This window comes from Dermacentor albipictus, chromosome 1, assembly GCF_038994185.2.
Source record: "Dermacentor albipictus isolate Rhodes 1998 colony chromosome 1, USDA_Dalb.pri_finalv2, whole genome shotgun sequence".
NCBI classification, from domain to species: Eukaryota; Metazoa; Arthropoda; class Arachnida; order Ixodida; family Ixodidae; genus Dermacentor; species Dermacentor albipictus.
This window is the reverse complement of record NC_091821.1, coordinates 91,003,180-91,021,432: the sequence shown is the minus strand read 5'-3', so window position 1 is coordinate 91,021,432 and position 18,253 is coordinate 91,003,180. Positions and strand designations below refer to the sequence as shown.

Genomic DNA, 18,253 nt, shown 5'->3' with positions numbered 1-18,253 from the left:
TGAACGACGTTTTTGCTACAATAATTATCTCTTACTGCGGACTTCACAGCAAAACATGGCAGGGCTATCTGTAAACGAAGCATGGCACCCGCAGTGGCGTATGAAGCCCAAAAGTAGACAAAGGTGCACGCGCGATTGGCGAGGACCTTGTACAATGAGCTGGAACTTTCTAATCCTGGAAATATCACGGTGACCTGCGACAGCTTATGGATGCCAAGCGCCCATTTGTCATGTCATCAAACTGTTTACAGGGTTTGAGCTTGATTATGCTTTACGGAGTAACTTTTGTGCTGGTTGCACGTGTGGCCCAAAATCTCGTGACCCGGACTATGACAATTCGATAGCAAGGTATTTGTGTGAGAATGTGGATAAAAAGATAGGGAATATGGAAGCTCAATTGGCTCTTCCAGAGGTCACTTCAGGTATATCACATTTCTCTCAGATGTTGACAACCACACATTTCTTGCGCTCAAGGAAGCTAAAGTGTACAGCTCTGAGCCAATGGCGGAGGAGGATCGTGTGAACCTCATACAGAAAAGAATGGACTGCTTTGCGTGATCTTGTTTTAAAACAGAAATGCTCTGTATCCAAAACAATCCATGGGAAAGGCAAATTGACTGGTGGCTTGATCACAAAGCCGAGTTCATACTATGGATAGGCACTGAAATCACATAAGGGAGATGTTAAGGCCACGCACAATGCTGTTCTGGCAATGTATACCCATATCACATGAAATGAGGTGGTCTCCAACCACACTCTTTGTCCACCAGGTCCAGACTCCTGGTGCCGACAGAATGGTGCCAGAGCAAAAAATTAGCCTGCCCGAAAGCATTGGTATAATATGGCTTCCCATGTTTGTGATGCTCTTCTATCAGTCTACAATGCCTTTCAGATGAGAAACTTCTCGAAAGATGTCAACGCGGGGCAACCCAGAACAATGATTGCTTGCATTCCAAGACATGGGCATTGGCACCCAAGGAACAGCATGCCTCGCTTTTTGCTGAAGCTGCCGTGGCTGAAGCAGTCATGAAGTTTAATTCAGGCAATGAATGAGCTTCAACTGCAATTCTGAAAAAGCTTCCTTTAAACCCAGTACCAAGCAGCAAGACAATGGTTGAAAAGGATACCTGCCGAGCAACAGCATCAGCCCATAAGCGTGCATCTGCTGAAACTGTACAAGCCTTCAAAAAGCGCTATTTGGATAGCTGTAGATAGATTAACTATATCCCTGGTGGTTATTATACTCTAGCAATGTAAATATTTTAATATTTATTGTTGTATGTGATTAAAAGTGTTCTTTTTTTTCCATTTTTTCAAAATACAAATTTTTGGCTTTCTGCAATCTTTCTGGAGCAGTATTCCAGCTATCAAGGCACTCCCTAGGATCATAAATTTTGTTACATGTACCGTATTTACACGATTGTAAGTCGACCCCTTTTTTTAAATTTGAAAGTCTGAAGTTGGGGGGTCGACTTACAATCGAACCGAAACATGGCCCCGCCAAAAAAAGCAATACCAACGGGATCTACAACGTAGTTAGAATTTGATGTTTCCTCTATGGCCCTACCCGTATCTTTTCGCTATCCCGCGTGTTTGTACGCTTTTCGGAAGGGTTCTTCAACATTTTTTGAGAGTTTTACAGTGCATGCAACGCTCATGGGGGGGGGGTGTCGATAGTTGATGGAAGCGCCGCTGTTCCCATTTGCGGCGGCACCCTCAGAACGGCGGCGCTTGCGGGGAGTATCGGTAGTTCATGGAAGAGCAGTCACCGCTTGCTGGCTGCTCATGGGCTGCTCTTTCTCTGTTTGAAGGCATTGGCATTGGTTTGACGCGTTCCACTTGACTGCCGGCTTTGTGCTACTTCTATGCTTCCCCAGTCGTCATGAGTGCTCCAGGCCCACTAATCGTTCGGCACTCGTTCACAGCAGCGTTCAAGAGGGCTGCCATCCTTTACGCCGAAGAAACAAATCACTGCACAGCGGGCCGCAATTTCAACGTTTCTAAACAGGTGGTGCGAGAGTGGCGACTGCAGCAAAGCGAAATTTTAACCTGTGACAAGTGCGAAATTTCCCACGTGCCAAAGTCTGGACGCTTTCCGGAGCTGTAGGCTAAGCTTGCGGCGTACATCGCTGAAATGCGTGATCGGTCCCTGCCAGTGAAGTGCGACGTGGTCATGAAACAAGCCCGGACCTTCGCCTTAATTTTAAGGTTCTGCTCCGCCGCGAGTACGAGTGGCTGGCGGCAGAAGACTGCGAAATTACGCCAACTGGACCTGTCAAAAGAGCCTCCCTGACGGCTGCGTGTGGTTGGGTGCATTTGGCGTGGGCTGCTGTTCTGCAAGATGTACTGGTGCGGTCGTTTGCCAAATTTAAAATTTCGCTGGACTAAGACGCGCTGTGGGACTGCAGCAACGATGACAGCACTAGTGAAGACGAGTAGTCCAGTGACCATGTCAGCTACTAATAAATTTTCGTTATTGAATGTGCCCTCGGGTATGCTCTCTTATTTTTTTTTTTTCAGTCACGCCATATGGGGGGGGTCGACTTACATTCGAGTCGACTTACAAGCGTGTAAATACGGTAGTTGAATGCATAATGCACACAGTGGTAGGAGCAAACTTTCTAACTTAAGTACAATTTTTTTTTTCTTAGTGGTGCCCTAAACAATTGGCCACATTGTGAACACAAGGCATTGAAGTGCTTAGTAAAGGGAAAATTAGACATCCACCCAATCGTAGCAAATGCTACAAAGGAAATCCACTCACAACCAACATTCAGGTTGTTGGGAGTATAATTGTTTATACTTGTCATATCAAGAAGCATTTCTACACTTGTGAACCTTATGCGTCCTGTTATCTAGCTATGTGCCTAGAGCAATATTTGCGAGAGTAGACTTGCTCCACTGTTCCCAGAAACAATGGTAAATTATTTTTTAGTAAACTTAGTAACTTATTGTCTTATTACAAAATTATTGACATATTTGAAATCAGTACAATAACTTAACAAGGCTCTGCATTTTCGTTAAATTTGGTAAAGGAGGCTTTAAAGAAGGCTATACCCTGGCAATTTTGAGCTGACAAGTGCAGAGCATACATTGCATGGTAACGATCGTGTCTGCAAAGCATTACATTGCTACGTGCCGCGGAATGACCTGAAATTTCAAAGTAAATGCCGCTTTCCGTTCTCCTCACGGCCGCTGTGCTCCAAGCCCGAGGATGACGTACACGTGCTTAGTGCGCCTATGTACATGCATTTGCACAGTGACATTGTTCGTCATGACATGTGACTTCGAGAATTATTCAAGGCAACATCTGTTTTTTGTGTAATATGTTACTTGAATAGACGAATTAAAGCTTAGGAAAATAATAAAACACATAAACCGAATGTCTGCATGTTTTTGTTTTACTTCACACCGCAGCAGAGAGATGTACTTCCGTTTCGTCTGCTTGTTGAACCACGTCGTGCAGGTGCGCATGCAGACACTGAAACTGTCATTTTCTACCGTGTTCCAACGCAGGATCATGCTCTGTGATCTGCTTGTGCCTGCCTCAGTATTTGTGTAGCAGTGACTTATATTGCTAGTCAGGTGTCCTTGTGCACAGCGTGCAAAATCGTGCGCTGCACAAGACGAGACAAACACAACAGCTAGCGCGCGACGTCAGCAGAAGTGCGCCACGGTGCAAAAAAAAAAAAAAAAACGGAGAGAAAAAAAATTAAGGCGGGGCAGTGAAGTATGCGTAATGCGACCCTCAAGGTACGATGTGGGAGAACGCAGGGAAGGAATTTTGCTTGCGAAAGCTACACGGGGCAAGTGGAGAGAGTTTCGTTTGGCAGTAAAGCTTGCCTCCTGAAATCATGGGTTTGCAGCACTGAAATATTTATATCTCAGCTATTAATGAGCAGATTTGAAAAATTTTTGTGGCAGAACGCTCCCTAGAACTTCTAACGTATAAACAAAATTTGCTATGGGGCCTGGTGAGAGGCCCTTTAAAGGGCCCCTCACAAGGCCCTATTACAAATTTTGGTTATACACTGGAAGCTGTAAAGCAGTCTAAATAGCGTTTTACCAAAATAATTTTTCAAATTGATTCATCATTGGAGGAGATGGAAGAAATTAACTGTCCTGTCATCATGCCACCAGGAGCCGAGTGTCACTGCAAACGTAGACACTTCCTTCCTCGTCTCCTCCAATACCGTAGTCAAGGGACATACCGTGACGTAAGCCCCGCCTTTTTCTTGCAGCGCTGCACCTTCTGCTTTGGATGATTACTCATGGTGAGTGACAAAACACTCGCGCCGAAGAGGAATGTGTGCATGTGACTGTGGCTCTCTGGCTGGGAGTGCGCCATAGAAAGAGTGAAGGAATGTGGAGTTGCCTTTGAAATTGCAGATACGATTGTCTACGTGTTACTCGTTAAAAATTGTCAAACCTGGTGAGGGGCCCTTCAAGCTAAGTCTTTTCTTGGCACAAAACAAGTGCGAAGAGATTTCTGGAATGGTATTTTAACAGTTCATGTTGACTGAACACTTTCCTGTAGCGTCCCTTTAAAGTGGGGGGGAGTTGAGACAGACTGTCATAGGTCGTCCTGGCAACAAACAGGGATGCGACCACTGTGGCTGCTCTGCTAGCCTGACAACAGCCAGTGTCTGGCACTACCAGTGTTCTAGGAATTATGCGGCATCTTGAATATTCATGTTATCTGCCGCAACTCAAAAAGCAGTTTGCAACATTCAAAATTAAGCAGGTTATAAGCTAATGACTTGTACTGGGATTTTGACAAATTTGTATGAGCCATGACCGTACCACCGAGATTCTAGTGTATACATAAATGCAACAACTGTGCTTGTAAGAACAAAACCTGCCAACAAAAAAGAAATATAAAAAAGAGAAAAACTAGATTGCACTAGGGAAGACACTAGCAGGGCTTTTTCAGGACACATTTATCGACAGCGGTCAAGCAGATATTGAGGACAACAGGCATTTGTCCATCTACGAGACCTCCGGCGCAAATTACATCATCATAAAAAGCCACATATCGCTAGCAGTCTTTGACAAATACTAAATGGTGCTTTCACATGTGGCAGTTTTGGCACAGGAATGCTCACCTGAATGACAACACCTTCACCCAAAGTGGTGAGCGAGTCCACTTGCTTGATCTTCGCATGGCAGTCACGGAAATTGAGCTGCATGATGCGTTGATGGATATCATGCTGACCCATTACACACTCCTGCTTTTCAGGGCCCCCATGCACGAAGGAGGAGTCCTGACTGTAGAACCTGTAAAGGATTGTACAAAAGCCAAGAAAACCAACATGAAACATTGCAGCAAGCACAAAAATTGCCAATCACTGAAATGTTTAATAGAAGTGGTGTGAGCAGCAAAATGTACTAACAAAGGCCATTTGCATAACTGCTCTAATCAGAAAGGCAATTACACACAAATGTTTAAAATGGCATATCTAATTGCCAACTACAGCGAAGCTGCAGTGAGAAAATAAGGAGACATAGCTTCCCATGAAGCTTCGACACACAACCAAAATGTAGAGCAGAAAGAATGTACATTTGAAATTGTAGACAGGAGGTGATCAGAGACAAAGGCGATTGATTGTAACATTCACTTTTTGAAAAGGAAGCTATGATGAGGCCAAATCTGATTACTCCCTATTCAAAACCAAAATAAATGAAGAAATGCTCTCCATAGACAATTGCTGAATTCATTTCAATAAAATTCAGGGGCATCTTCCTCCGGCAAGGAATCCCTTAAGGAAGGTGCTTACATGGGCCTGCTACAAGCTTACTACTACGACTTGTGCATAGTGAAGTACTGTACATTGGCAGGACAACAAACCCTGCTGCTACACTCTTTGTGCACTGTAAAGTGCAGATAAGCATTGTGTCATGTACTGACTGTTGCTGTGGTGTTTTGCATGCCTTCCCCATGCCACGGCTTTGCATTCATTCTGCACATTAATACATACTTTAACACGTGTTAAGCCCTCATAAAAGAAGCCCAATTGACAGTTCCGATTTAAAGAGCTCCTAACCAGGCCCCAGAGCCAATTTTGGTTATACACTGGAAGTTGTTACATGTCCTCCAGGGAGCACTCAGCCACAAAAATTTTTCACATCGGCTCACTAATAGCCGAGCTAGAAATATTTCAGTGCCGCGAAACTATGATTTCAGGAGGTGAGCTTCATCACAAACATAGATGCTCTCTCCACTTGCCCTGTCTAGCCTCCGCAAGCTAAATTCCTTCCCTGCGTTCTCCATACCAGTGGTTGAGGATCGTGTGACGCATAGGTCACGAGTCCAGCCTTCACTTTTTTTTCTCCTTGCTTTCTTTGCGGTGCGGCACACTTCTGCAGACGTCGGTCGCGTGCGAGCTCTTGTGATTACAGTGTTTTATACCACAGTCGCACGGCAAATCTAGTGTCATTTCCTACAAATGACATTTCTTGAGATTAATTTCATCATCAAGGCGTGCTGTCATGTGGCGAAAACTAATGTGATTTGAAAATGATGACAATGACTATAGTAAAAAAAAGACATGCCAATAGCCTCAAACCAACTTTTGTCCAATAATTATTTTCCAATATGCTAAATTCCACTGGAATATGTGATCGTCCCTTTCACACCGTAATGTTCAATCACTAACTTGTCAACATTGCCACTGAAGCCTAGTCAAGCCAAGCCAAAGATAATGCAAGCAACATGGCGAAAAGCACGTTGGGTACATTCCACAATATTCACATTCTTGGCACGTGGCACAGGAAAACATGTGCATGCATTTACGTCAAGTCAATCGAAGTGGCCGTGGCCGATGTGAACCAACACGACTGCTGCAGTGAAAGCTAAAGCCACCTGTCTCGTCACAGGATTGAGAGCAGCTTTCTGCAATTACGCACTGTGATGCACTTCAATGTTGTTAAAGTAATAATTTGGTAATGAAATTGATAGAATAATAGTTAATTTTTGTTAAACAAAAAAAGAAGCATGTACTGTTTGCAAAACTCGTGGTACACTCATGGTGTCGAGGATAAACATTCGGTTCCAAAACCAATGCGAATGAGTTTAGGGAACTCATTCGTTCGTAAATGTCATTTTCGACTAATGGAATTACGTTTTACCGTGTGACAGCAAACAAATGGCATTATCAGTGAATGTCATTTGTTGTAAATGACATTAGATTTGCCGTGTAACAGGGGTGTTAGTTGAGTGTCTTTATGGTCCGCTCCGCACCGAGTTGCCCCGCTAAGCCACAGCGGAGCGGCTGGCGATTTGCACGTTTTAGTCATACGTTTAGCATAGTGGAGTGGACCTTTCGTGGTTGCAGTGCCCTCTGGCCAAATTCAGGGTAATAAACAAAATGAATATACCTATTGATCACTTACTTTTATAAAGTAAAACGAATATACATAACTTATTTGCCCATGAAGTATCTAGACGCACGCTTATAATGCGTTACCGGTCCATTTTATCTAGTGGAAAATAAAGCACCATCTTGGGGAACATTCTTAGATCCCTTTCAGTTTGAAAGCTGCGGCGTGTGAAGTGTCGCTATTCTGGTTCATGCCGCGCGGTGGCTCTCATCACGCTGTTTGCCCAACCGGCGTGGTCCCTTCCCATTGTCGCCGCCACCTGATTGAAGTAACAAGCTGTACTTTTTCGCGTGTGAACTTTACTAAAATATTCCGACTGCTTAGTCTCTACAAGCCTCTAAAGAGAGGTCTGCGTGGAAGTGTGGAGGGTGCAAGAAGTGCTGTGCTTGCTAGTGTTCAAGACACACTGAAGAAATCTAGAGAAGCACACTGTTGGAAGCAAGCTTGCCTGCATGAACAGATCGAGTGCAGAATGCTCGAGTCAACTTCTGAAGCTGACTTGCCCAAAGTAGTAAAGGCAAGGCGCAGAAGACCAGGACTCGGGAAGAAGAACACAAACGACAGGACCGGCGCCACTCGAGACTGGCAAGCTGAGACGGCGATCAGGTTGACGCACAAAATGGCAGGATCGGTGCGAAAGCTTTGTTGAAAGAAAGGGCCCAATGTAGAAGAAATATGCTCAAGTAAAACTCTTGCTTGGGCTAGTAAGTTCATGCTTGAAGTAGTAAAGGCAAGGCGCAGAAGACCAGGACTCAGGAAAAAGAACACAAACGACAGGACCGGCGCCACTGAAGACTGGCAAGCTGAGACGGCGATCAGGTTGACGCACAAAATGGCAGGATCGGTGCGAAAGCTTTGGTTCAACAAAGCTTTCGCACCGATCCCGATTAGCAAAGGTGTCTAAACCATCCCACTAATAACATGCTAGTTTACAAATACTGCAAGCAAAGCAGTTTCCATTTCCTTAACCCATTAAAGACCAGCGTGACCATATGTTCACAGTGGATTTCAATTAGGATTAACAAAGTGGCACCAAAATCGCCTTTGACATGCCGTTTGACAGATTTAGAGTTCCCTTTATGGATACCAAGTGGCAGCAGCTGTCAGTCGTTTTGTGGGAGCCCCTCGCAAAGGCAGGAATAAGTGTTGCTCTGCGAGTAGCGTTGCCATGCATCGCTCCAAGGGGTAAATGTGTTTTTTTTTTCACTAATTGTTTAGGCAACAGTCAGATATCCCTACCTCCGTATTGCCCTTTGAATATGTGACCTTCGATGAGCATTTGTGAAAGATTAATGTTTGATTTATCCATGAACGAACGTGTTATCTTGCACGTTGCCATATGGTCACGCTGGGCCTTTAGGCTACGGAACTTTTTATTTTTTTAACTGCATTCTCATCTCTCGCACGTCTGCTGCCACGTTCTCGCAGTGGTTATTTTTTATTTTATTGTCGGAATAGGTTGATGTTGGAAAAAATAGCGAAGATAGTCGTAGAGGAAGATGACGTCGTGTCAGTGATTTATATCGAGCCGCCAGAGGCTAGCACCTATTCAGATGAAGACTCGGTCGATGAAGACTCAGGTGGGTTCATTGACAATCTAAGCAGGTGGCAGCTATGAGCTGGGACTGAACACGGAAAGCCTATCCGCTTCGGGTATAAAGTATGGTGCCTAAATGCCACTAACAGATACCTTGCAAACATCAAAGTGTATCAAGGCAAGCAGGGGAGATCCCAGAACATCTGAAAAATATGAAAAGGACTTCGGAAGAGCAGTGGCACCACTTCTTCAAATGGTGGAAGAACTCGCAGCAGAGACTCACGACCTTCCTTACTTTTTCTATTTTGATAATTTATTCACAAGCATGAAGCTACTCAGGCACTTCAAGGCACAGGGCTACGAAGGCACGGGCACAGTGAAGCAGAACCGTGTTCCCCAAAGAGTGCCCTATCACTTGACCCGAATTCGTCAAGTGCCAACCTCGCGGGCACGAAGATCCCGTGCTGAGCCACAATGGGATAATTGCTGTCCGCTGGATGGACGATTCTGTAGTGTAGTTACTATCGTAAGTACTATTCACGGCGTGAGCCAATGTCATCTGCAGACAGGTACTCTCGTGTTGAGAAGAAGCGAATCAAGGTGGCCGGTCCGAACACCGTTGCTCAGTACAAGTTTTATAGGAGGCAAGGACCAGATGGATGCAAATGTAGGCGCCTGTAGGATTGCAATCCGTGGCAAAAAGTGTTGGTGGCAGATTTTCACTTGACTCTGTAATGTATATATCAGCAACGCTTGGGTGCTAATTCGTAGCACAGGGCTCAACGTCACGCAGGTGAACTTCCGCAGGCAAATTGTGCAAAGCTACCTGATGCGATGGGACAATAAGCCTAGAGGACCTGGTCAACGCAGAATCCCAAAGACTGGTGATGTCCTGAATGGTACGCGGTATGACCAAGCGGCCCACTTTGTTGCAACAATACCTAATGGCAAGAGGTGGAGGTAGGCATGAGATAATTGCAACAGCGCGGTGCACATACAATGCACAAAGTATGAGGTCGGCATGTGTTTTCCATGATTTAAACCATATCACACTAAATAAGTGCTCGACTATTCGCTATGTATGTTTTTCGTGATGTTTCATGGCTTGAAATAAATGTTTTTAATTTTGCGTATTGTGCTGTAGCATAAGGGCCCAGTGTGACCATATGGTCACGGGCTATATTTCAAAAACTATTTAGGCAAGAGTAATAAATTCTTGCATGTGAATTATGAGTATAAAGGTAAGCTAATATATTAGATTTATTTTAAGATAGCAAGAAGAAAAAGAAACCGGTCCCTAATGGGTTAAAAGAAGGCCCCATTTTGGGAATATCTTTTGGGACATGCTAGACAAGTTGGAATAGCTAAACCTTGCTCGAGTTGGATGTGCAGAGCATATGGCCACTTTTACATGCCAGGTACTGCATTGTCATTGTGACTCTCATGCATTATTATGCGAGAGACGTGAATCGCCGGATGGAAAACAGAGAAAAGGCTGCCACTGCAAATAAAGTTCTTCGTTAGCTGTTCCCTGCATGCTTTGAACTAAGTTTGTCTTCATTTAATGCTTGTTTGTGTTGATTGAAATTACCACTCTAAAAATTAACAAGCTCCTGATCTAGTCTCTGCAGTGGTCCATGCGTCGGCAACAGAACGAGGAATTTCGTGACTGGCCTAGAAACTGAACAGAACATAGCTAATTATAGCTTTTCCGTAATGTTTTATGCATTCTTCGAAATAAGCGTTACTCTAACAAAAATTAAAATGTTCAGGGTAAACGTCGGATGTGCGTGCGATAAACGAAGTGCAAAGAAATTAAATGATCAGTTCTTCGGGATCTTGCAATAGGCTGCTCTTTTCTTTATCTCACCCTTACCACTCATGACAAACAGTTCATTAACGATGCGACTGAAGTTTCAACATCACAGTTCAGAAAAGGCCGGCGGAGAAGGCTCTCGCAACAGCTGCCGAGTGTGAGTGCTTCGGGCCGACAGTGACAGCAACGCCGCTGGCGAATGGAAACGGAAGGAGGTCACCTTCTCGCGCGTGTGGCACGGGGGAGCTTCCAAACTGAAAAGAATCTAAATGCATTGGTCTTGGAGAACGCCACATGATAGCCAGCGAGCTTGCTTTCTGCATCCAATCCAATCCTTTCTGATGCCGATGCTAGCTAACGCGCAGCACAACACACTCCACTAAGGCCATAGAGTTTCATACAATTCTATGGCTCAAGCAGCTTGTAAGCGGACTGTGTCGCTCCGTTAGCCCACTTGCAGCTAGCAAAGTGACAAACGTGCTTCTGCTCCGCTCAGCTGCTGAGCGGAGTGTAAAGACACCAAACTAAAACACTCTATTGTCTCGTTTCGCGCAGCACACAATTTTGTGCGCTGTGCACATGGACACCTGACTAATGGTATAATTCAGTGTTACACGAATACTGAGGCCAACACAAGCGGATCACAGAGCATGATGCCGCACTGGAACACTGTAGAAAATGATGTAGTTTCGTATGCGAGCGCGACTGCACAACGTGGTAACAAGCAGACGAAACGGAAGTACACCTGTCTTGATGAGGTGTCAACTAAAACAAAAACATGCAGACATTTGGTTTGTGTTTTATTATTTTTCTAAGCTTTAATTCGTCTATTCAAGTACCATTACACAAAAACAGATGCTGCCTTGAATAATTCTCAGTCACGTGTCATGAACAAAGTCACAGTGCAAATGTGTGTATGCAGGCGCACTAGCACGTGTACGTCCTCCTCCAGCTTGGAGCACAGCGGCCGTGAGAACGGAAAACAGCGTTCACTTTGAAATTTCAGGTCTTTCCGCGGCGCATAGCAATGTAGTGCTTTGCAGACACAATCATTATCGTGCATTGTATAGTCTGCACTTGTCAGCTCATAATGGCCAGAGCTGGTGAGGAGACCTTTAATGCTGTGCCGGCCCCTTGTTATGGCAGACGGTCCCAGTCGGCGCTGTCATTCTGCTCTGCCTTCTGCCTCTCAACTGCGTAACGACGTCGCACCACACAATCTTGCAAAATAGCGCACATAAATCTCGAGGAAAGGTGACAACTTCAGGGTCTAGAGTTCAAGGTAATGCTATTTCTTTCTTAACGAAAGATGCACTGCAGAACCCTTTACTAAGCAAATATGCGACAAATAACTATCCCACGAAACACCTCGTCTCCTCCTACATAGGCGCAAGACAGCGGAACAAAAATGAGCAATAAGCACAGGAGTTCAGGGTACACAACAACTGATTTGACTGAATAGGCCGCGCTCGGACATACTCTGGACGGGTTTCGAGGTGAGAGCGCGAACTGCGGTGGTAAGCGCAAGTGACACTTTAAAAATTATGTCGTCATGGGTCTGGCACTCCCCAGTCTTTCTTCACGTTTCAAGCAACACATTTGAAGTGAAGAACGGTGCCCGCGGTAGCAGAAACCCACGCTTTATACTTCCTACAAGCCTCCATGCCTTCGATGGCAGCCCTTACTAAGCCACTAATCATTACCACGTACCAAACAATCACGAATGGTCCAGCAACAATGTGGATCTATTCCTACCCAAAAGGCACTGTCCACAAGGCCCTGTGAGCGAGTAGGGCGACTTCAGAGGAGGTTGGCTTGCCGAGGCTATTAGAATCACATGACACTCTCTCCTAGTTTTTTTTCCTTCCTTCCTTCACGTATAGGAGGCTATGGTCGAGAATAGAGCGTGAGGGCTCTATAATGGACATTCCACCTTTTTCTTTAAGGAGTCATGTAGCACGGTGCGTATAAAATGGCACTGATGGCCCTGTTATGCTTTCATAACACGACACAAACTTTGCTTCCAATTTGCTTCCGGAGTTTCCAAAACACAAAAGCATGGGCCTTCATGAACTGGCGTTTGGGGCTGTTGCTTCAAGGGGGCCGTCTGGGAGAGTGTCATTTGGACGCTACCTTTACAAATTACCATCGCCAATGGTAGCCAAGTCGCCAAGCACGTTTTCCAATCCCTAAGAGCATCTACAGTCAACGACTGAATTTTCGGACGCCCAAATTTTCGGACATGCCTGATATTTCGGACATCCTCGCGGCACCGCCACGAGCCCCATAGAATCAATGTATAAAGACATCTCAAGTTTTGGACGCTCGAACCTCCCACCGTCCAATTTTCCCGACTTTTTGACGTGACAGAAGGTCCTTTGGCTCCTCGCACAGCGCCCTTGCGAGGAAATCGACTTGCAGCCGAAGCATATCGCCGCTTTGAACCACAACTAGCCGAATCTAGCCGTCACACACCAATTTGGTCTGGCCACGCTGGCTATGTTCATCGTCTCAAATGGCCGCACTTCCGCTTCCGGCAGAGTTTCCGGAGCGGCGCTATTTCGTTTGTTTGCGCAGGCCACGTTTTGGCTAGTGTGGTTGTGCTGTTGTGTCAAGTGTGCTCTGCGACGCTAGGCCTAGGCACTTCGACGCTCGTCAGCGAACTCCACTGTTCGCAACTAGAGGATTTCGGTTGCCTTCGATGGCCCCCACTACGTCTTCGTCGTCCTCGCCAATGGCATCGAAGCGCGGAAAGCAGTACCGTACCCACGGAAATAACTTATGAACAGTTTGTTGACAGTGACAACGAGCTCAACTTCTGCGCAAAACTGACTGACGAGGGAATAGTCCGTCAGGTTGTGGGGGATTCAGAAGACATTGATGTTGAAAATGAGGAGCCAATGCCTGCGCCGCCTACAAGCGCCGAGTTGACGCGAGCACTGTTGAATTTTTCATCGGTGTACAGTGCTGACATGACCCTTGCTTAGATCGAGGCGAATATGATCGCATGCAACCGGAACGCCGTCCAAACAACAATCAACAAGTTCTTCAAGCCACTGCAGCAATAACACTGGCTGCCCGACAATGCACATGTACATAATAAACCGGCAGTCGGCTGCATAGAGAGTTTTTGAACGCCTCTTTTTATAGCGCCTTCATTGATGCTTTGGCAGGGTTTCGGAAGATTGGTACTTCGCCCTTTACCTCTAGATCCGAGAAAAAAAGAAAAAAGGTGCGGTTTTTTGCATGCATTCATTTTTTCGGACTGCCTGAATTTTCGGACGTTTTTACGTTCCCTAGAGGGCCCGAAAAATCGGTCTTGACTGTATAAGTAGCAAATTTCGTGAAAAGTCGCCAAACCTGGCAGCCCTGGTTGCGCGCTCTAGAGGTATCAGCTTGCTCTAAACAAGCGCTGGCGCAGCCATCTCTTGTTCACTTCGCTTCTTACCCACACTGCGGGAGGAAACCCCAGCCACTTTTTTATATAAATTGAAAAGCCGTTGTCATAACCTCGGATGATGTGAAACATTCAAGAAGCCGCAGAAGGTTTGTAATGTTCAACCAATGTTATTACAAATAAACGCTTTTTGTTTTAATGATGGCCAAACACACAAATGCCACCACCACCTGAGAGCGATGCAAATGCTATGAGCATGCATTATGAACAAAACATTTTCATGGCCCAAATGACGAGGTAAATGCGGCGATACGCAACCCTCTCGAACGCCACTACATATGCTTGCTCATTGGCATAATACAGGTGGCTCGTCTCACCACAAATTATGCCGCAAAATCTCTGCGATGGCGACCCAGCGTAACTTCACAAAACGATAAATTGACGTTTATGTAACAGCCCTTCCTGTGACGCTCCTCATGGCATATTCTTTCAGCCAATCAAAAAGCCGATATGGCAGCTATCATGTCCACCACCACATATTCGCAAAATTGCAGATGCATTGCACGGGCTTCTGCACGCTACCGCTCACTTTCTTTTTAGAGCACTAAACTCGCAATAGAGTTGCAAAGGACCAGAAAAAAAAGTATGTCAATAAAATTGCAGCTCCACGTCACCTTTCATCATCTTGATGAAAACTAAATTGCACTTTGCCAGACTTCTTTCCGGCACAAATTTGAAACCATGTGACCTCTCAACAGACAGTCAACCCGGCGGATGATGGGAGCTGTGCAGGCGCCATGTGTGTCAAGAATAGAGCCCCTTGAATAAGGTTGAGTGCATGGAGGAAGAAAAATATAGGAGGGAGCATTACGTCATGCAGCCAGCCTTGGCAAGTGAATGCTTCGTGAAGCCACAGTGGTGGCCCAACACGCGACCTCTTGCATCAAGATCACAGAGCAAGAATCGAGATTTGCCGAGACATTTGGTTTTAAGTACCTAGCTATGCCAGTAGTTTTTAATCGATGTGCGCCTGTCCTGATGCCGTGGCTCTGCCTATAGAGCGGAAACACTAAAACCAATAGCGCATGTTTACGTGCGATCATGTTCAGGGCCACCAGGTCTGGCTTAATCGCACTTCCCATCTTTCTCTTCCCTCCATAGTTGAGTGAGATGAGCGGCTGGAGCAGCGCATGCTTTGCAGGGAGGGGCCCTACGACAAAAAATACTATGATGGCACTGCAATCTAAGTGGATTATTCAGCATCAAGGTCGCGCCGTTGGAAACGTTGCAAAGCGGGGTCGTACGTACTGCTTCACGCACTGCTGTTTGCAATGAGACCGCTCAATTTTTTTTTCTAATTACATATGACATGTATTTATGCCTTGAAAATAAATTCCTGTATGTTTTTATGCAGCGCAGTGATTGCACATGCATTGAGGCAGCAGTGTTGGCTTTCCTTCTACTATGTTATTTTAGTTGCCTTGGAGAACAATTATTTTGCTTGTTCGTAAGCAGTACGCCTCTCGTGTGTATTCTTGCAGATATAGCTTTCCATGAGTAGTTTTTGTGAAATGCAGATGGAAAAAAAAACTAAGCTGGCTGCTTAAAAAAGCATATCTGCCTGATCCAGCGCAGTGTTCCCACTGTTCGCAGATTTACGTGAAGTATGCAGAAAAAAAATGCAGCACAACATTCCGCTAATGTTTGCGTCTTCCTTACGTAACAGAATGTGGAATAATTGGGTCGGGGCCTTCTATTAGGCCAGGCTGCAAGTGCCGAAAATAGTTTTACTTAACTATTCTATATACCAATCTTTGGCTCGTAAGCAGTGTTCAAATTTTTTTCTAGTCCATGCTTAACCCTTTGAGGGTTAATGACGTAAATATACACCGCCGTGAATGAAGCCCAAAATGGTCTATGCCATATATTTATGGCACCATTTGTATGTTTAAAAAGCGCACCGATTTCCTAACTTTCTTTTCTGTCATGTGCTGCCACTATGTGGGAATACAGGGAATTTTTTACCCGCTAGTTCTTTCCCGCGAGTCTATATAGTACCGCTCGCGCATTGACGCGCGCACGGGTGGTGGTTTGGGTTTTGTTCTGCGGGCGGTTTCGGCTTCTTGCGCTTGCAAAACTAAAACTGATCGCTATCTCGTTACTCGTAACTCAAAGGGCAACCACTTGTTTCTCGCTTGTTTAGTGCTCAAGGAGGTGCGCATAGGAAGGATGCTGCCGTGCATGCGTTTCTGTTGCTTTTTTGGGGGGAGATTCGCGATAACTAATTGCCTCTGGTTGGCTATAGGATGGAAGATTAGCGTAAGTTGGTCACATGTTTTGCTTTTTTGACAGGCACACAACCACACAGTTTTCTTGAGTGCGCGCACCTACGCAGTTCGATTACACTATGTATATACATATAAGTGTAAGAGCAGGAACATTTGAATCTTGCGAAATATTCTCGTGTGCACATTTTCAAAGCCTTGAACTACAACAATGCATAAAATTTTCAATTCTTAAGAGTTTATTTCTTTTTTTTATTGTTGTTATTCATGAATGAAGAGTACATATATACCAACACAAAATGTTTTTTTTTTCTCTTTACAGTCACCCTAGAAAAATTACAGCAAGTTTTTTTTAATATAAGTCCCCAAGAATTATTGGAATTTGCAATAAAAAAAAATTGACCCTGGGCGGTCACATATGGCTAAAAAAATCTACCCTCAAAGGGTTAAAAAAGAAAAAAAACTTCGTGGTAGCTTAATTAGTGACAATAGTGGCTATGGCCTTGAGCTTCTAAATTAAAGCTCACAGGTCCAATCCAGGCCAAGGAATTCGACGGAGGCGAAATGGAAGAACACCCGTATACTTATATTTGGGCACATGTTAAAGAGCCCTAGATGGTAAAAACTTGGACAGCGCGGGTGCCTCATAATTACATATCGTTTTGCCCCACAAAACCCCAGAATTTGTTTATTTCAAGAACGAAGACGTAGCTGTGTCCTTTGGCTCTTTTTTATGGGAGTAAACAAAACTAAATTATTCTCGTGTCCGATTTTAAGAGTAAAACAGGTTGTGCTTTTTTTAGATTTCAAACCTGCATCTACCAAACCTACCAAGTTGACATTTCCCAATTCCGAGAGTTTTCCAGGTTTTCCCAGAGTGCCTTTGAAATATTCCGAGTGACACAGAACTTTGTTTATGTCAAGAAGGGCTGACACCATGTTGCCCAATGCTGTCACTCTCTAGTAAGCATGTTAATAAATAAAGAACAACCTAATCTAGTTTGAATAGTAAGGAGTAGTGTTTATTTTATTCAAAAAGAACAGAAAGGAGGGGTTAGTTAGTAATTACACTGCAGACTGCGGATAAAATATATTCAAAAAAGAAATAGTAAAGCCCATTGCAATTCGAGTCAAACATTCTCAAATACAAATAAAAAGATATGCTTACAGAAGCAAATGTTTTCGAATATCAGCTATTTATATCAACTGACAGCAAGCTCACTGGTATGAGGCCCGAACTTTGTCGCAAGTGAGATTGCCTCTGAGCAGCTGGAAAGTCAACCTCAACTGTCCCGACATACTCTCAGTCCACGCACAACGCTGCAGTGCTACATTTCACTGCTTTAAAGAGTTTATTTTGGTTTGGATGAGGGACATCTGCGCCTCTGCATCGGCTAACACTTTGCTTTTTGAGCTCATGCGCCTTCAAAAAAGCGGCGGTACAAGCCACCGAACGGCAAGAAACTTAATGGTGAACGTCGAAGCAGCTTGGCCTAGCATTGCCGCGGTGGTGGCTATGTCTGCCAGCGGATCTGCGTGCAAGAGCATCAGTTCGAGGGGGCAAGATAACCAAAATGGCAGCGGTGGTGGATTTTATCAATGCAGTTTCGGACCTGTGGTCAAAGCAAAACGTCCAGAAAATCGGATGGCGAAGAGTTCTTGCGTCCAAAATTTTAGTACTTATCCATTGACTCTAGAGAGTTATGTCATAGCGCCGCAAAGCCGTCCAGATTATCAGGCATGTCCCCAAAAATCGGGCATCCGGAATATCGGTTTTGACTGTACACTGGCAACTCCTCCAGTCGATGGCAGGGCATCAAAGACGATTTGTTACGATT

General features: G+C 44.9%; 1 protein-coding gene across 6 annotated transcripts in view; it reads right to left on the bottom strand.

Annotated features, from left to right (window-relative positions):
• rin (ras GTPase-activating protein-binding protein 2) overlaps positions 1 to 18,253 on the bottom strand; it is a 99,527-nt gene that overhangs the window by 71,789 nt on the left and 9,485 nt on the right. For all 6 annotated transcript variants that reach the window (XM_065455071.1, XM_065455068.1, XM_065455072.1 and 3 more), the window contains exon 3: positions 5,106 to 5,277. In XM_065455071.1, the coding sequence (XP_065311143.1) occupies positions 5,106 to 5,277 (172 nt within the window). The remainder of the gene's footprint in view (positions 1 to 5,105; positions 5,278 to 18,253) is intronic.